Source organism: Pelodiscus sinensis, chromosome 5 (genome assembly GCF_052426305.1).
Source record: "Pelodiscus sinensis isolate ZL-2025 chromosome 5, ASM5242630v1, whole genome shotgun sequence".
NCBI lineage: Eukaryota > Metazoa > Chordata > Testudines > Trionychidae > Pelodiscus > Pelodiscus sinensis.
This window is the reverse complement of record NC_143056.1, coordinates 96,660,070-96,678,727: the sequence shown is the minus strand read 5'-3', so window position 1 is coordinate 96,678,727 and position 18,658 is coordinate 96,660,070. Positions and strand designations below refer to the sequence as shown.

At 45.1% G+C, this 18,658-nt stretch overlaps 1 protein-coding gene across 3 annotated transcripts in view; it reads left to right on the top strand.

The window, feature by feature from the left end:
• MPPED2 (metallophosphoesterase domain containing 2) overlaps positions 1–17,389 on the top strand; it is a 191,460-nt gene extending 174,071 nt beyond the window's left edge. For all 3 annotated transcript variants that reach the window (XM_006119865.5, XM_006119864.5, XM_006119866.5), the window contains 3 exons: positions 10,516–10,631; positions 11,504–11,617; positions 16,048–17,389. In XM_006119865.5, the coding sequence (XP_006119927.1) occupies positions 10,516–10,631; positions 11,504–11,617; positions 16,048–16,166 (349 nt within the window). In that variant the 3' untranslated portion in view covers positions 16,167–17,389. The remainder of the gene's footprint in view (positions 1–10,515; positions 10,632–11,503; positions 11,618–16,047) is intronic.
• The last annotated feature ends 1,269 nt before the right edge of the window (positions 17,390–18,658 follow it).

Here is an 18,658-nt window from a genome sequence, read left to right as displayed (position 1 = left end):
GTCTGGAGCACAGCCTGGCTGGGAGCTGGTGGGCATAGCCCAGCTCAGAGGGAGGAGCCAGACAAGTGGAAGCTGGCAGCTGCCCCGTGGCTCCCAGTTCACCACCAGCAGCTGGCCTCCAAACATGAAGCGCGCAGCCAGGAGCCCAGTTGCAGAAAGAAGCTAAGAGCTTGGGGGCAGCCAGACTTCCAGCGGAAAACTGAATGTGGAACTGACAGCTCAGGCCCTCAGCTCCCTCTCACTGCCCCTCTTAAGTTCATGGAAGCAGTCCTGAGGAGGTTGCGCACCATTGACAGAAGGAGGGTAGTGTGCAGTAATTACAGTTGATTTATGTTTCTAGTGCAGACATGTCCTGAGATTTTTGCTCCTTGAGCTATTTGCTCCTTGGAGTAAGGGCAAAATGTCTGGTTTCTGCAAGATTGAATAGTGTGTTTTTTTTAAATCAAGACCACATAGTATTGCATAAACAACAAAGTGCTGATTCTCTGTTCCTTGCTGTGTAAGTGTTTAAATTAGGAGAACTTTACTGAAATCAGTGGATTTACCACTCTGTAAAACTGCTATGAGAAGAAGATCAGATTGTTAGAGCCCTGCATGGATGCAAATTTGTATCTACAATCAAATCCGCAGAAGTGGGAAACAGATATCTGCATCCACATATGGATACCCGCAGATATAAAGTGGATATCCGTGGATTTGCAGGGCTCTAAAGATTGTGACATTTTGTGTGTACTTTTTTATTTGTTTGATTTCAGTGAGCCTTTGGGCAGAAAAAAGATAAAAGGGAACGTGAATGCTGTCTTTTAAACTTCTAAAACCTCCAGAAAGAAAAGCAATTTTTATATCCTCTCATGCTTCAATTTGCCATTGGCTTGCCACCCATGTTTTCTCTTGTGATGATTTTGTTCCTGGGATTCTATCCTCTAAATTTGTGTATCATCACTGCACAATTTGCATTGTGTAAATGTATTAAAAAATACACACAAATCATTGTGGAAAAAGAGATCTGGTGAGAAACAAACCTCGTGCTACCTTTCTGCAGCAGAGAGGATTGTTTTCTTTCTTAGGCAGATTTCACATATCCCTGCAAGGGGATGTAAGTCTCATCATTAAGGTTAAAATTCCCCTCCCTCTTGCCTTTATGGGGAGGGGAATTTAAAACTAGGGGTTTTACCACCTAGTGCAAAGCAACTTTTTAATTGCAGAAAAAATAGCTTCCAAATTGCCGAATATCTGTGGGGAGAGCTGGGACTTTCTGCATCGATGTCAAGAGTTAAGGAGAGAAAAATTGGCCAGCTGTCTGCTTTTCATCTGGATATTCAGTGTGACACATCTGGTGCCAGTCTAACTGCTATTTCTAAATGATAAGGAAGTTTTGCAGTCATGGGAGGGTTGAGCTGTCAGGTGAGCCAGAGATCAAGAATGATCATGACAGTTTCATGGCATGTGAAAGATGCTGTGAAGTGCAGTATGAGTCTAGCCAGTAGTAGTTAAATTAGGTTCTCTTGGACATAACATTGGTCCCTCATATCCTGCACATCAGACTAATTCCATGCATTGTGTAGGGGGTGGTTACGGTTTGTTCAGGTTCAGCAAATACGAAGACAAAATCACTTGTATTGTCAGATTACCAATCCCTGTGTTTTCCTCAAGGTTTGAGCTTCAGGGATGATATTACTCAGCAGTCTAATTACATTCTTGTCTTGAAAATGTTGTAAAAATCAAGTATACCATTAGTATTTCCAGGAGCCATCCAATCACTTTCACTTGGTACCCACTCTTACAGATTTGTCAAGGGTCTAATCATCCATACTACTGACTAAGGCAAGTCTACACCGGTGGAGAAAATTGATGTAAGATACGCGACTCCAACTACATGAATTGCATAGCTGAAGTTGACATGCCTTGCATCGATTTTCTGGGGTGGCCTCACAGCAGGAGGTCCACAGGAGAAACTCTTCCTCAACTTCCCTGATTCCTCGCAACTGTTAGGCAGTTCCGAGGTTGAAGGGGGCACCCAGAGTGTGTGATTTAGTGGGTTCTTACCAGACCTGCTAAATTGAACACTGGAAGATCAACCTCCGAAGTATCAGTCTTCCTCGCAGTGCATATGTGCCCTAAGCAACGTTGAGTATCAACTTTGCCTGGTGCTTCACAATACCAAAAGCTTTTCTAAGGAAAAGTGATGGAAATCTTTAAAAAGCAAAAAAATTGTGTTCCTCCACCATCTAAGGAAGATTCTTTTAACAAGTAATCAGCCCAGGAACATTGTACAGATTGTGGTAACTATAGGTACAAGTTAATTTTCTTCTTAGTACAATTATTTAAAAGCAGTTTGACTAGATCTTGCTTTTTAGTAATGCAAAAATTTAGCAAGCAATAGAAAAAACTGTAAATATTTCCAGTAGGGAATATGGGGCACTCAAAGGCTGGACTAGGGGTCATATAAGATTGTCTCTTACTCACTGTACGGCTACGTCTAGACTGGCCACAAATTCCGGAAAAGGGATGCAAATCAGGTAAGTCAGCATCGGGAAATCCGCGGGGGATTTAAATATCCCCCGCGGATTTAAATAAACATGTCCGCCGCTTTTTTTCCGGCTTGGGGAAGAGCCGGAAAAAAAGCGCCTAGACTGGTGCGATCCTCCGGAATAAAGCCCTTTTCCGGAGGATCTCTTATTCCTACTTGAATAAAAAAAAGCGGCGGACATGTTTATTTAAATCCGCAGGGGATATTTAAATCCCCCGCGGATTTCCCTATGCTGACTTACCTGATTTGCATCCCTTTTCCGGAATTTGTGGCCAGTCTAGACGTAGCCAATATGTTTCAAGTTTGTTGGGGATAAACAGCTATTCATTGATCCACTCAAGGGATTCACAGTACATCAACTTCATTCTGCCTGCACCACAACACAGCATGGTACAAAAATACGGATTTACCTTTCTTGTGATCTCCTCCTAAACCAGACTCTGTATCAGAAACCCATTTTTCTGTGTGTTTCTATCAAGTTTCAGTCCTCTGTAAAAACCTGAGGCAGCAAGGCAAGTGAATAACTATACTTAGTGAAGGCACAAGAATATGCACAAGCTTTAGTAAACTCAAGCTGAAATAGCTTCACCAGAAATCACAGTTAAATCTCTCTCATCGTAGGAATTCTTTCTGTCACCCTCATATAGCATATTTATTAATTGCTTATGAAAATGTTTAGTGTGTTAGTGAGGAATGTTTTACTCTGTATACGAGGCACACACAACACTACTGAGGTTTGTGAGAAATTGTTTTACAAGTTAGTTCCCATGTGGTGCCTTTTAGTCACAGCTAATTATTAAGTCTTTGGTGAATGCAGACTACATTGGAACTCTGATCCACTTCCTTCTCTCCCCACACTGCTAAAGAACGAAAATCACTGCACACAATCTAGGCTTATTGCATGTATAATTCTCCAAAGAGCTCCAGTAAGATAACAGCTGTGCTTTCACATTTCAGGTTTAACTGTGGTATCCCTACAATGCCCGTTGCATGAGAAACATGAGAACAGAGTAAAGAATCATGAATTGATAGTAACAAATTCAAACACCCTTCCTCCCCCATTGTATGTGTGGTTTGTCATAGTAGAGTTTGACTGCAGTTTGTTAATTAGTTGACAATTTAGCCAAATTTGTTTTAATTTTCAAATGGAACTCTGAGAAACGTAGTAATCTGCATATGCTACAAACTAAGTATTAGAAGAAAGGAAAAGTTGGTGGCTAATTTAACTGTTTGTTTCAGCCACCAGTGAGCAAGAAACTAAACTTCACTGCAGTGGGAAAGAATAAATAGCAAAAACAAATTTCTGGCATGACAGAGTTCAGAAACACAAACTACAATCCAAATTCAGCCTTCACCTACTGAACCCTGCTGACATTCATGGGAATTTTGTCTCTGACTTCAACAGGTGCAGGATTCAGTCCTACATGGAACTACACATTTTCTTTTCATATTTGTATTGGGGACTACTCACATGATGAAGGGTGGTCTGTCTACTGTAACGCTATACATTGCTTCTTTCAGTGAATCTGATATCTATACAGGTTCCCCAAAGTCTTATACGGGAATCTTCTTTATGGGTATGTCTAGACTACATGGCTCCGTCGACGGAGCCATGTAAACTAGTTTACCCGACATAGTCAATGAAGCGGGGATTTAAATAATCCCCGCTGTATTAAAATAAAAATGGCCGCTGCACTGTGCCGACAATCAGCTGATCCGGCACAGCACGGCAGTCTAGCTGCAGATTGGTCAACAAGGGAAGCCTTTGTCGACCTCTCCTGTAAACCTCGTTTCATGAGGCATAAGGGAGCGGTCGACAAAGGCTTCCCTTGTCGACCAATCTGCGGCTAGACTGCCGTGCTGTGCCAGATCAGCTGATTGTCAACACAGCACGGTAGCCATTTTTATTTTAATGAAGCGGGGATTATTTAAATTCCCGCTTCATTGACTATGCCGGGTAAACTAGTTTACACGGCTCCGTCAACGGAGCCATGTAGTCTAGACATACCCTATATGACTGAAGAACCTTCCATTTCACATACAGTAGATTGAACAAGTGTTCCTGTAAGATTTTCTGTCCATGACCGGTGTGAGTTTTGCCCTGTGCACCAATATTGTGTGCTTGTTCGGGTGTGTGGCACCCAAGTTATAACTCTTTCCCTTTTCCCCTCTGCTGCCATGTGTCCCATCCTCCCCTCACCCCATCTGCTCCCCTGGTACCTGCTGCCCCCCACCCCTCACTCTCCTCTTCTGTCCTGGGACCTGCCCCACCTCCCCATCGTCTCTGAGCCCTGCACCTGCCCCTACACCAGTCCTTCCCTTCTCCCCTGTACCCACCCCTCCTCTAGCTCCCCTCCCTCTCCCTTTACTCCCCTGCCCCGCCTCTCTCCTCTGCCCTCTGGAGTCAGCCCCTTCCTTCCCCTCCCTGTTTCTGCTGTTCTGCTTCATCCCCACAATCCCCCTGGCTCCTGCACCTTCCCTTATTCCTGAATCCTCCTGGTGCCTCCCCCTTCCCTCACTGCCCCTGCCTTTCCAACACCTGCCCCCCTTTACCCTTTTCCTCCCCGGTGCCCACTCACTCATCCCCCTCTGTCGCAGTTCTCTTGACACCCCTCTGCGCCCTCTCATATGACTTGCTCCAACCCTCCGCCTTCCTCATGCCCACCCCTCCTTTCAGCCCATCTTCCCCTGGCACCCACTCCTCCCCTCTTCCTTCCTCTTGCACCCATTGCCCCTCCCCTCTCTTCTTCCAGCATCACCCTGTCCCCTCCCGTCCTGCCCTCACTGACACCATCCCATTCCTCCCACCCCCGCTACTTCTGCCCTTTCCCTTCATGGCCCCTTGGCATTTGTTTCTCGTCCACCCTGCCTGTTGGTGCCTTCCCCTTTCTTCTCCTGCCCTGTCCACCTCCTCTCCCCTCAGCACAAGTCCCTTCGGGTACGTCTACACTACAACGTTAATTCGAACTAACTTAGTTCAAATTAGTTAATTCAAACTAAGCTAATTCGAACTAACGGATCCAGACTAAAAAACTAGTTCGAATTAGCATTTTGCTAATTCGAACTAGCATGTCCACATTAAGTGGACCCTGAACCGGGCTTAAGGATGGCCGGAAGCAGTGCCGGCAGGGCATCAGAGAAGAACTTAGAGCGTGGAGATGCTTTCTCAAGCTAGCCAAGGGCTGTGCTTAAAGGTCCCGACCCCCACCCCAGACAGACAGTTCTCAGGGGTGCCCCGCTTGCAAAGCAGTCCTGGCTTGGATTGCCCAGACTACCCACACTGGGCACATCACACCACTCGGCCATCAGCCCGGCTGCACTTGCCGTAGGCTGCCATCTGGGGAGAGGGAGCAATTGGGGGGCTGCAGGAGAGCTTCCACCCCCAGAAGCCCGCAGAGCCAGCCCAGTCCTCCCCATCGGGGGCTCGTGCCCCATTTCTCCCTCACCTCCTTCCACTTACCCTTCCCTAGCCCCTCTTCTTGATCTACAAAATAAAGATAACGTGTCTTCCAAAATGGAATCTGTCTTTATTGAACAAAACTAGGGGAGACTGGGAAAGGGAGGTGGGAGAGGGGAAGAGAGAAGCTGGGAGAGGGGAGGGCAACTAAAATGATCAGGGGTTGGGAACAGGTCCCATATGAAGAGAGACTAAAGAGACTGGGACTTTTCAGCTTAGAAAAGAGGAGACGGAGGGCAGACAGGATAGAGGTCTCTAAAAGCATGAGTGGGGTGGAGAGGGTGCATACAGAAAAGTTCTTCATTAGTTCCCATAAAGAAGGACTAGAGGACACCAAAGGAAAGGAATGGGTAGCAGGCTTCAAACTAGTAACAGAAAGTTGTTCTTCACAAAGCAAAGAGTCAACCTGTGGAACTCCTTGCTGCAGGAGGCTGTGAAGGCTAGAACTAGAACAGAGTTTAAAGGGAAGTGAGATCAAGTCATGGAGGCTGGGTCCATGGAGTGGTATTAGCCAGGGGGTAGGAGTGGTGTCCCTGCCCAAGGCTTGTGGAAGGCTGGAGAGGGATGGCACGAGACAAATGGCTTGGTCACTGTCTTTGGTCCATCCCCTCCAGGGTCCCTAGGGTTGGCCGCTGTCGGCAGACAGGCTACTGGGTTAGATGGACCTTTGGTCTGACCCAGGACGGCCATTGTAAGCTCAGGGCTCAGGGTCGGGGGTCTCACTGGACCCCCTTGATTCTCTTGCACACCTGCTCCTGGGTGGCCAGACTGGCAGCTCTCCTGCCCTATACGGCCACTTTCCTGTGCCTAGTGCGGAGATCGTGGACGAGGTCCACGATGTCCGCACTAGCCCAGGCGGGTGCCCGCCTCTTGCGGTCCCGGGCAAGCTCCCGGGAGCCGCCGGCCTGGTCCCGGGAAGAGGGGGAGGGCTGGGGGGCATTGGGTGGGTGGCTCGATCCGTGCCAGGTGCAGGGTCTGCTGGCTGGGTGCCGGCAGGCTTGCACCTGGCACGGGCACTGTAGCCAGCCCGTGCCCCTTTAAGGGATCCGGGGCCGGGAGGGGGGCAGAAGAGTTTCCCTGGTGTTGGCCAGAGTGGCCACCAGGGAAACCTGGGGAGGGCTAGCCTCCCACTAGTTCGAATTAAGGGGCTACACACCCCTTAATTCGAACTACCTAGTTCGAACTAGGCTTAATCCTCGTAAAAGGAGGTTTTCCTAGTTCGAACTAAGCGCTCTGTTAGTTCGAATTAAATACGAACTAGCGGAGCGCTAGTGTAGCGCCTATGAAAGTTAGTTCGAACTAACTTTGTAGTGTAGACATACCCTCCCTCTCCTCACCCCCACCTTCCCTTTAGTTTTTCCTCACCTTCCTGACACTTGCATCCTTCAACCTTGTCTACCCCCCTGGTGCCACTGCAGGACTGCGTGGTGCATGGCTCCCCCATGTGCCTGGGCTGGAGCCAGAGCCTCAGTGCTATTTTTAGTACCCTGGCCCCAGTTCAAGAGGAGCTGCACTGTGGCCCGGCTCCAGTCCCAGCACATGGGGCAGCTGAGTGGATGAACGGGTCTCGGCGCACAAACTTCTGGCTAGGGGAACAAAAGGATGCGCTGGAAGGCCGGGGCTTGCTGGCAGCTCCCGCTCTCCCTCTGGGCTGGTGGAGTCACGGAGCCTGGGGATCCATTCACCCCTCAGAACTGGCTTCAGGCACCGAACCGTAGGTCCCTGGCGCAGGGTGCTGGAGAAGGGGCTGAAAGACCAAGGCTGTCACCACCAAGCTGCCAATTCTAGTGAGGGGATGAGGGGGGTGGCTGGAAGATGAGGGTAAGAGGCAGGGTGGAGACCAGTACAGGGGAAAGCAGGGCCACATGGAGGGGCTGGGACACAAGGGAATGCAGGGAGGAGGGTGGCCCCAGCACGCTCAGAGAGGTGGCCGTGGTGCGCAGCGCAGGCCCCTTGGGTCTCCTGGAGAAGAAAGCTAGGCCAAACCCAGCTACCAGCACGCTGCTGCCTCCTTCCCACAGGGCTGAGGGCTGAAGCTGTGGCTACCTGTCTCTGCTCCTCGGAGCTCTCAGGGAAGCAGGCCGTGTGCCGAGACTAGAGCCAGGGCTGCGGAGTTATTTTTAGTACTGCTGCCCAGGCTCCAGCACCAGTGGCCGTTACACAGCCCTGCCCCCAGGAGCAGCTCTGCTGAGGGGATGGGCGGGACTGAACTTTTTGGTGTGCACCTGCGCAACCATGCACCTTCCAGGGAAACCTGTTGTTCTGAATGCCAATCACCAGTTTAATACTTCAAGTAGGAATAAGGGATCTTCTGGAAAAGGGCTTATTTTCCGCAAGATCCCGTCTAGACTGGCGTTTTCTCCGGCAAAACCCCGAGCCGGAAAAAAGCGGCAGCCATGTTCATGCAAATACCGGGGGGGATATTTAAATTTCCCGCGGAATTTGCAATTCCGAAGTGTCTCATTAGCATCCCTTTTCCGGAAAAGGGTGCCAGTGTAGACACAGCCATGGAGTATCTAAACTTGCTTTGCTAGCTGCTTGCATCCCAGATCTCTGATAGAATGTAAAACTGACTAGTTTAAGTGCCCAAGCCACATGAAATTACATAATTGTAGAAGAGCAAGTGATGATTTTGAAATTTCTTTGTTTGCTAACATCATCTTAGGTTATTACAAAAGAGGTAAGGATATAATTTTTATCTTGCATTTCATACCTGATAACAGCTTTTATATTTCCACATCAGAACTACTCAATTTTGCTTTCTCGTTTTATGGCAACACTTACAAGGAAAAAACATTTTTGTCAAATATTATAGTTCCTTTCAGCCTCATAAAAAGAGTGTCTCTCAATCAGATAGCTTCTATAGATAGACTCCTGTAACTATGATGGGGAAAACTCAAGGGCCTCATTCTCCCCCTCCCACAATTAAACACTCATTTAAGGTATTTTTAAGAGTGTAATTTCTTTGTAAGTTTACCTTTCATGTTTGTGTGGTGTTACTTCACAATCCATGAGTAAGATACAGTGATGATCATCTTATAGTGTTTTTAGTTTGAGAAATTTACTATTTTACAGGCTGCACTTTTCTAGTCCAGCACTCTCGGGTCCAGCAACATCTGTGGTCCGGCATGATTTTAGTTATCTGAATGTCCACTTATCAGAAGTGTGGCCAACTTTCCCACAGTTCTATAAAGTTTGTTTATTTACAGCCACAAGTCCTAACACTCACTGTTCTGGGCTGGAAAAACTTAAAAACACAACAAATAGTCTTGCGGCACCTTAGAGACTAATAAAACATGTAGATGGTATCATGAGCTTTCCGCTCTAGTTTACCCCTAAATGACTTCTAAGAACCCAGTAAGCAGTGGAAGTGTTGGTAATGCAGCTGGATGTTATCGGCAAATTCTCTGGTTCGGCACCTGTCAGGTCCCAAGGGTGCTGGATTAGAGGTTCAACCTGTACAGTCATGATATACTATAAAGGGCTCTGACCATTGCCACAAAAAAGGTACAACTTTTCTGTGTTCCCATCACCCATTAGGGTTTCCTGTACTGTAGGTGGTGGTTCTTTTTCTGCTCCAAAACTGCATTTTGATTTTGTCTAGGCACTTATTTTAAATTAAAGAAAAACCCTACGCCCAAAACTCCTGTAGTGGGCATCTCTCAAAGATCTACATCTGAACATAACTATTTCCTTTCTTTATGATGAGTAAACCCAGGGCTTGGAGTCAAATTACCCTTGAAACTATAGGAAAAAATAGGATCCTAATCTGGATCCAAATAGGGATGTAAGCGACTAGTCAATTATCTGATAAGCATAAGCTTATCAGTGAGAGGCAGCGGGGGGGGGGAGGGGAGCAGGAGCCGGTGCTGGGGGAAGCTGGCTTAAAAGTTGGTTCCCCCCCAGCACCATCTCCGGGGGGACACGGGAGGTAGGCACAGTGGGAAACAGTGCAAGCAGGGACCAAAGCAGTCTCTGCTCACGCTGCTTCTGCTTTTGCAATATACAAGATCCCCGGCAAGGGTCTTGTACATCCTTTTACATTTCAAAAGCAGAAGCAGTGCAGGGAGCGCAGGGCTTCCTTTGAAATGTACAAGAGCTATGCAGGGACTCATGTATATTACAAAAGCCGAGTCCTGCAGGGAGTGTGGGGACAGTCCCCCACTGGCCCCGCGCTCCCTTCTGGGCTTCTGCTTTTGAACTGTAGCTAGAGTCTGGCAGTGCTCTTGCTACAGTTCAAAGGCGGAAGTGCTCTTATCGACTAGTCAATCCCATCGACTATTCGATTAGTTAATAAATCTAAATTTAACATCCACAGGTCCAAACTGGGCACTTTTTTTTAAACTTAAAGCATTTATTTTGGGAACAGCCCCTTCCAAAGACGGATGCTATTTTGTCCATGAGTGATCTTAAAAAGTCAATAGAAATGACCAAACCTGTACAGAAAAAAATTGCAGTTTTGAAATTCCAAAGACAGAAAATATTGCTGTATCAGACTGACTCTGTTTACCTTATTCTTCCCCAAAAGGACACCATGGTTTAATGGATGGGGCTTTAACCTACCCAGAGGTCAGTCTTTGCTGGACAAGTGGAACCTTATCCCCGAGGGCATTGATATACTAATGACACATGGACCTCCTCTTGGTAAGTGAAGGGTTAGGATTAGGGTTAGGGTTAGTTTTGTGTGGTTTTGTACACAGAATGCATTTTTAGCGCAAGCAAATCTATTAATGCTTTAAGGGGTACAGTTGTACTTTCAATACAAAACTGTGAATTAAAAAAGAAAACCCAGATATGATTAAACACAGCAATTATGCTGGGCTTCTAGGTATTATATGAATTCATTATCCTGATTTAATGAAGCCAAAGAAAATCAAAGGTGTATCTAAACTTCACAGCCATTGGAGTTGGATCTTTTATTTTAAAAACTAGCCTTTGTCTGACAAACAACACTTCCACAAGGGTCTAGAATTCTCAGAAGCTGACTCAAAACATTTTGAAAGATTGGTCGTCGCTCCCAACCACCACCACTAGAACATAATGTTTATGCCAACCTTTTACTTGGTCAAGTGTATACAGTGGTACTTTTCTGTACCCTTAAAGTATTTGCTTCATTAAACAAGTTGACCACACACCAACATTTTACAATAGCTCTTTGGTATTAAAAATTAAGGACCAAAATTCTGTTGTCTCCTATTCGTTCAAAAGACACCCATTTAGTGCAGTGCAAGATGAGTGGATGTATTGAGAGCAGAACCTGAGTGCTCTCAGATCACATTCAGAAAATGTTAATTGGGTGGAGGGAAGGGGAAAGGAAAGAGGAAAAACATCTTAAGAACCTAAGGAAGACAAAGTGAGAATGTGAAGTTTCTTAAAAGCTATTGTGTTCTTTAATGGAGAGGTTAGGGTTACAGATAACGTAATAAACCTCCTGTGAATTATGGCTTCCTGAAACTCTAAATGAAATCTTACTTGAATAGAGAATATTAAGAGTATTGATTGCATTTTGCCCTTAGGTTTTCGAGACTGGGTTCCAAAGGAGCTGCAGAGAGTTGGCTGTGTAGAACTGTTGAACACTGTGCAAAGGCGAGTAAGGCCCAAACTCCATGTTTTTGGTGGAATTCATGAAGGTAAGGAATAGTTGTGTTCCCTCGTTCAGTCTGAGAATCCTCAAAGGGGATACCAGTCGATTTCCGTGGTACTTAGTACCAGATGTGGGTTTTCCATTTATTATGGCATAGTAAAATAGAATGGGAAAATTCAGTGAGATCTTCAGAAATTCGCTTCTGTGTGTCCAAATGGAGACATCATAATCTAACCTGAGGTATTCGTATTTTAACCACACATGTGCTATCCGCATTTGTACCTTGCAAAATTAAGCTGTGCTAGATTATTTTTATGCAAAAGAATAAACAGCAATTTGAAATTTGTCTGACCAAACCACAAGACCGTCCCACTTACTCCAAGTATAGGAGCCAACAAAAGGAGCTAGAAAAGAGGAAGTGGTATTTGGAGAAAGCTTGCTGTATCAAGTTACTACTCTTCCCCCATGTACTGAGTGAGAAGGGAGGGCAGATTGTGTCATAAATCAGGAGGGGAGGAAAGGGAATTACCGCAGTTTTCAATTCTGAAGTCATTCTGCAATACATTTCGTGAGGTGTAATCTTTCAAGTTATGTGAGCCTCAGAAAATCTTTTTCAGAAGATATTGCCCCATTTTTTATCTCACACCAGGCAGGCAGTGTGTAAAACTTCAGAACAATAAGCTCATTTTGTGGAGATGGGAGGGAATAAAAGATTAAATAAATACATTTTGGAGGTTTTAAAATATTTAGTACACTTTGTAGCTTTCATGTTCCAGTGAGACAAATACTAGGAGTCCAGCCTGGGAGAAAGAGAGAAAGACTTTGTGACCTTATGACTAAAAATTACGCACTAAGTGCTTTATATTTCCCCCCCTGGAGATTTTGCCATTGACTCTAATTAAGCTCTCTATAGGCTCACAGAGTTGGAGAACTTCATAAAAGAAAAGACAGCTTACTTGCCTGCCATTGTTGATTTTCCAGAGCCCTCATGAGTTTACACAATGAATTTTTATGCCTGGGTTATAAAGTCCTGTAAATAAGGAGTTTATAACAGAAACACTGACATGACCTTAACTATAGTGGCATGAATAACCATACTCTAATGCAATCTAGGAAAGGATTGGACATTTTCTATAAATATTAATGCTCAGATATTAATGATAAGTGAATACAAGAAGGTTTCTTACTAGAACATGCAAATTGCCTATAGCTTTTTGTAGGACATGGTAAGCTGAAAGTAATCAAACTCTCTACAGTAATAATGCTAAGCTAAGGGAAAGCAAAGGCGTCTTAGCACACAAGATCATTATAAAAAACCCCACTGGAGTCTTGTGCAGACCTTACATTTAAATCTTGTAAGTAAGATGGCAATACACTCTTCAAGCATGAAAAGCGACTTATTTGAGTATTCAAGGGCCCTGAACAAAGATCCACATTTTGCTTAGTTGACTAATGCTGAAGATAAAGGAGTGCTACAGCAAATCGAGGAAGATTTGTTCTGAATTGTTCTTGGAGTTTGAGTTAAGGCACAATTAATTCAGACCAAATTCCACTCTCAGATTGCATGCTCCCATCTTCATTGAAGTCTGTAGGAATTGCACCCAAGTATCTGGGGCAAAATTCTGCAGTGGGTCAATTGATTTTATTTTTAGAAAAAGTATTTTCCCACTACAAAAGTGATCTAACTCAGAATAGCCAACTTAAATAAACAAATTGATACAGGCAGACCACAGCAATTGTGGAAACACACATTTTGTGCTAACTTTCACGCAGCAGTGGTCAGTATTATATCACATTGCAAAAGGAAAAATATTCTTCATAAGGTCTGGCCTGATAGTACTAACACTGAGAAGTTCCTGTTTTCTGAGAGGGACCAGTCAAGAGCAAAATATATAGTGCCATGCCCTTCCTGCTCTGTCTCCAGTTTCGTGTGTCTTTTCCTGCCCCTCCATAAGAAAAGTAGTGTCATCTTGGAGCACCATTTTTCGGGGCCAGCCAGAGAGCCATGACAGCCAGCAAAGGTAAAGCTTGCTTTGCCCTTGACTCAGAAGAATGGTTCTGACAATGCCCTGTCCATCTCGTCCAGTCCGTCAGCAGTCCTGAGAAGTCCTGCCAAGCAGTGCTTTAGCAGCTCCCCAATCCTCCCAGTGGGAATTAGATTTGAACAGGTATCCCAGGAGAACAGAGAGGAGGAAGTAAATCAAAGGAGTTTTCAGACTAGGGATGTTAAAATGAGTGTAATTGGGTAACCGTGTAACTGCTGAATATCTACGCAGTTACATGCACTCACAGTGCGGAGCAGCAGTGAGCTCCCTGGGAGCCGGTGCACGCTGGAAACTGGTTCCCGGCATGCTTTGTTCCCACCTCAGCCCTGCTCCCAGGGAGCTGGTTGCTGCCCCTGATACAGACCCAGCAGGGCAGGGTGGCAGCTGGCTCCCCAGGAGTGGGGCAGGAGCCTGCAACTAACCGTGAACTGTATCCGATACCAGTTGACTGTTTACAGGGTTATACTTTTACTCCCCCACCCAATATGCTTTTTTTTTGGAGAGAGAGAGAAACAAAGCCTCTTTCTTGGGGCCAACATCTATTTCAACAGAACTCATCACGCCTCTGCTCTCCTCAAAAGAAATTCCTGCAGCAGACTGTTCCTCTGCAGGGTCCCCAGTCTCCTGCTCTTCCCTCAGAAATCTCTGGAGACTGTTACTCATTTTCATCTCCCGATCAACATCTTTGGGAGAGAAGGAGAAGTGTGACACAGAGCCTGAAAGCTGCAAGCAGATAATGGGCTCAGAGGATTTATTCTGTTGCCCTCCATTGCAGGATTGCAAGGAACTGTAGCCACTTCCCCTCATGTCCCTATAGGAGGCCAGAAATAGGCCTGAACAGGGAAAATCTTCAAGCCCACTGTCCCCGATGCTTTGTATGGAGTTAAGGCTAGAGTAGGATTGAGAATCTACCCTTACATTCCTACAGGCTAGAGAAGTAAGGCAGAAGTCAGTGATCACTCATTCACAGGTTGGAAGAGCCTGTGGTCTCCAGGCCAGGTGATTATCCCATCAGTGTTTTTCATTAAGAAAACAGCTTGCTGCACATTTGTTCGAGATCTTCTCTCTTCACATTTTTAGCCCACTTCTGCCTTATCTGTAAGGATGGAGAACTCCGTGGGCTTTCCTTGGACATCCATAAGCCTGTGATATCTTATTGGTTTTTTATGTAGATCATCAGAAAGCCCTTTTCCCTCTTCACTGAGCCCTGCAAGGTGTTCAAAGGCTCTTGGACTGCTCTCACCTCTTGTATGGATTCCTATATCTGGCTCACCTCTATCTCCAAGAGCCTCCCCTGCTTGAACCAACTCACAGCCCATTCTTTCATTACCATAGGCCTCTCTTGGGTTGAGTCGAGAGAAGAGAGGCCAGCCTCTGTGGAGGGGTTCTGCGTAGCAGCCACACAGCAGGGGTGAGGAACCTTTTTTGGGCCGGAGACCGCTGACCCAGAGAAAAATCAGTCAGGGGCCGCACACAAGTGAGAAGCCCCTGACTAAGGAGACTCCCCACCTTCCCCTTGTACACCGGAGCCTAGGGGGACCCAGGCTAGTATATTTTGCTTGCTCCAGCCCTGCAGGTGGGTGGCTGGAGCACCAACATGGGCTCCCCAATGCTGAGCCTCAGGGGCTGGATCCAGGCAAGCCGGGGCCACATCTGGCCCCCTGGCCCATCACTAGAACTCCATCCACACTTGCACTTTCAGACAACCATTCAGTCTATATGTATCTTCAGCTGTGATGTTCAGACAGTCGAATTCTCCAAGCCTGTTCAGCCACAGCTTTAAGATTTGTGGAGTGCCTCATTCTTCCCCTTCTCTTTGCCCAGTCTCCCAGCCACTTTAGCTCCTCTAGCTGGCCTCTCAGTTTCTGTGGCCTGGGTTGGAATTGCTGGTCATATCCATTGCCCTTGCCAGGAAAACAAGCTACAGAAAGCACATATTCTTGCCTGTTCTTTGATTTCTGAGGTTTAGCAAGAACAGTGTGAACACCCAACCCTACACCCCGCGAGCTGACAAACTCATTGAGGAGTTGTCTGCAGACCTGAATGCCTAAAAGGAAAGTGGCTTGTGCTCTCTCTCCTGATTGGTCCTTCACAACCTGTCAGGGTAGGAGCATGCCAAACCACAGGAGATTACATAGCTGAAAGAAAAGGAGGATTTGGCACTTGTTCCGTTGCAGTACAGCAAAAGGCCTTTCTGGTCGATAAAACTGAAATTTTAAAATACTCTCTTCTCATTCCAGATATGATGGGGGTTTTTTTTATTGCAACTTTGAGGTAGCTTTCAAAAGTGCATAACATTTTGACAGGATTTGTTAAATTGTATTCCAAATAGCTTTCACAACAGGTTTTTATGTACCTGCCTAAAGGCGCAATGCACTGGGTCATCATCGTTTGTTTATATTATAAAGCGTGTGACACATTCTCCCTACAGGTTATGGCATTATGACAGACGGTTACACAACGTACATCAACGCCTCAACATGTACAGTCAGCTTTCAACCAACCAATCCTCCAATTATATTTGACCTTCCAACCCCTCAAGGATCATGAAGCACTACTTCACAGTTAAGTGGGGAAGGTCTATAAACTGCCATTTTCTAATTATAAAAGTTACATTCTCTTACATGTTTATTTCCAAAATTACGTGGGTTTTTTGTAAATTGCTGGTACAAGGAAACAAAAAGATAGAGGTTGTGCTTTTTGGAAATGCAGCATCCATTTTAAATTGATAAAGCATTGTGAATTTGTAAAACAAATTTTTTTTGTTTTTTCGAACTTGCCAGTGTAAAATTGTTATAATATTCTCAAAAGGACAGCCAAGCTTTCTTTTAAAAAGTGAGAGACCTTATTTTAATATTATATTGTAAGCTTTTTAGGCAGCATTTAAAAACACCAAATTTGCACAACTGTTATTGTTTGAAAGTTTTTAATGTAATTTTTTTCTAGTTAAGGTGTCACCTTCCCCTCTCCTTCCCCCAACAAACATTTTTATTACACTTTTTTTATTAACGTAAACATGAGTTAAGGGTCTCTTTGTCCCTTGATGAGTTTGCATGTCCTGTAGTTACCAGTCATATGCAACAAGGGGTGAACAGACTTCACAATTGTTGATCTCTGCCTATTTTAAAGTTTGATATAGATAGCTGCATCCTGTATGTGATTATCTGCCTTTTTATTGTTTGGGGTTTTTTTAAATTATTTTAGCTTTAAAAATATGGGGATGAAAGCTGCAAAGAGCAGGTGTTTCATGCAGTAAAAACATGTAAATGCAGACTCCTTTTAAATATGAATTTATATATATATGTATTTTTTGTGCATTATAACTAGGAATTTAATATTGCAAGTATAGCAACTGCAAAATTATGCTGTACAGCACATCTAAATTATGAAGGATGTGACATTTTCCAAGTGCTCAAGACCTTCAAGAGCTTGAGTTAAATCTTTGTGCAGGTTCAGGCATGTATAGAATCAAATGGATACAATCAAGCCTAACTAAAATAAGGCTTAGTTGTCCTTTATATTTAAATATTCTTGAATTGTCTTATTCCTTTTTTTTCCTTATTTTGCACTGTGTGTAAATGCAATCTTGCTAGCACAAAATATTGTTGCAGATAGTTATTTCTGTTCTACCACTGTAAACGCTATTGAGCTTTGTTCTGTTTTATGTTACCTTGTTAATGGAATTTAGAAAAGCAGTTGTTTCTTTAAATTTATTGTGATATTATATATCTAGCGGCCTTTATATGCAAATAAAATTGCAAGATTTTTAAATACTTGGTGTTAAGGAGTCTTTGAATTAACAATCCCATGGGCATTGATTGGAATAAGTAAAAAATTCTCATTTTCATAAATTTTTATTGCTCCCCATTCATGGGATGGTAGGTGGGTCGATAAAGCACTCAGTGGACTTTTCCTTCCGTTCCTCTGCCATCCATCTTTCCATAGCTTTTAGATGAAGATTTTGTATTCAGGTGTAATTCATTGTGAACTGGGTTTATGTGCAGTTTAAGGATTGTAGGACAGTATTTCAGACAGTGTATGGAAAAATTGATTATGTAATAACCTTTGTACCTCCTCAGTTATTCATAAGTACTTTACTGCTGTGAGTGTTTTATGTTGTTCATCCACCACAGGTTAAAAAACCAATAGGCCTAGATGAAATACAGTGCATATTTATTTTGTTTTGACCTATTCTGCAAGTCTAGGATCACAGAATTTACAGCAGACCATACCCCTTCCAGGAGAGTCCTGCAAAGAGTGTGAGTGCCGTAAGGCAGCGATTGTAATTTAATGCAGGTCTGTACAAGGCCTAGTTTCATGGGGCCCAACCCTGATGGCCTCTAAAGCTATCGCAATATAAATATAAAACAACACTATTTTTAAATAACTTTTAGCTCTTACAAGGGGGCTGTGCCCCCTGCTCACTACTCTCGCTAACCCCCCTCTTTCTGGGGGTAGGTGTCTTGGCTGGGGGAGGGGGCAGGATCAAGCTGAGGGTAGGTGTCTGGCCAGGCGGGAGGGTGGAAGAACAGGGGAGGGTGCAGGGTCTCCATGAAAGGGGCAAGTGAGGGGGCTGGGCATGCAGGGTCTCATGTTGGGGGGTATGAGTGAGCAGGCTGGGGGGGGTGGGGTCTCGCCCAGGGTATGTGTGACAGGGCTGGGGATGCAGGGAGGGTGTGCGGTTCCTGCCCCCCCGCCCTTGAGGGGAAAGGGCACGTGACTCCTGACCCACGCCACCGAGGGGGGGAAGGAGGCAGGACTGCTGAGGGCAGAGGAGGCCGTGGACGCAGAGCGACATGACATCACTCTGTTGTCCCGCAGGAAAAATGTTGTTATATCTAGTGAGAAAATATATGTTCAAATGGCAATAGATATAGTGTCAGCTTCATGAATCTGCTATAGCCTGAAACACTAGCTGAAGAGAGCCATGAACTGCACCCAGTCACCTCAGCAGATTAACTTTTAAACCTGCCTGTGATTTTGTAAAGGTCAACCTCTTTCGCTGCTGAGCATTTTTAGTACAGATAAGTGGTGCCGAACTG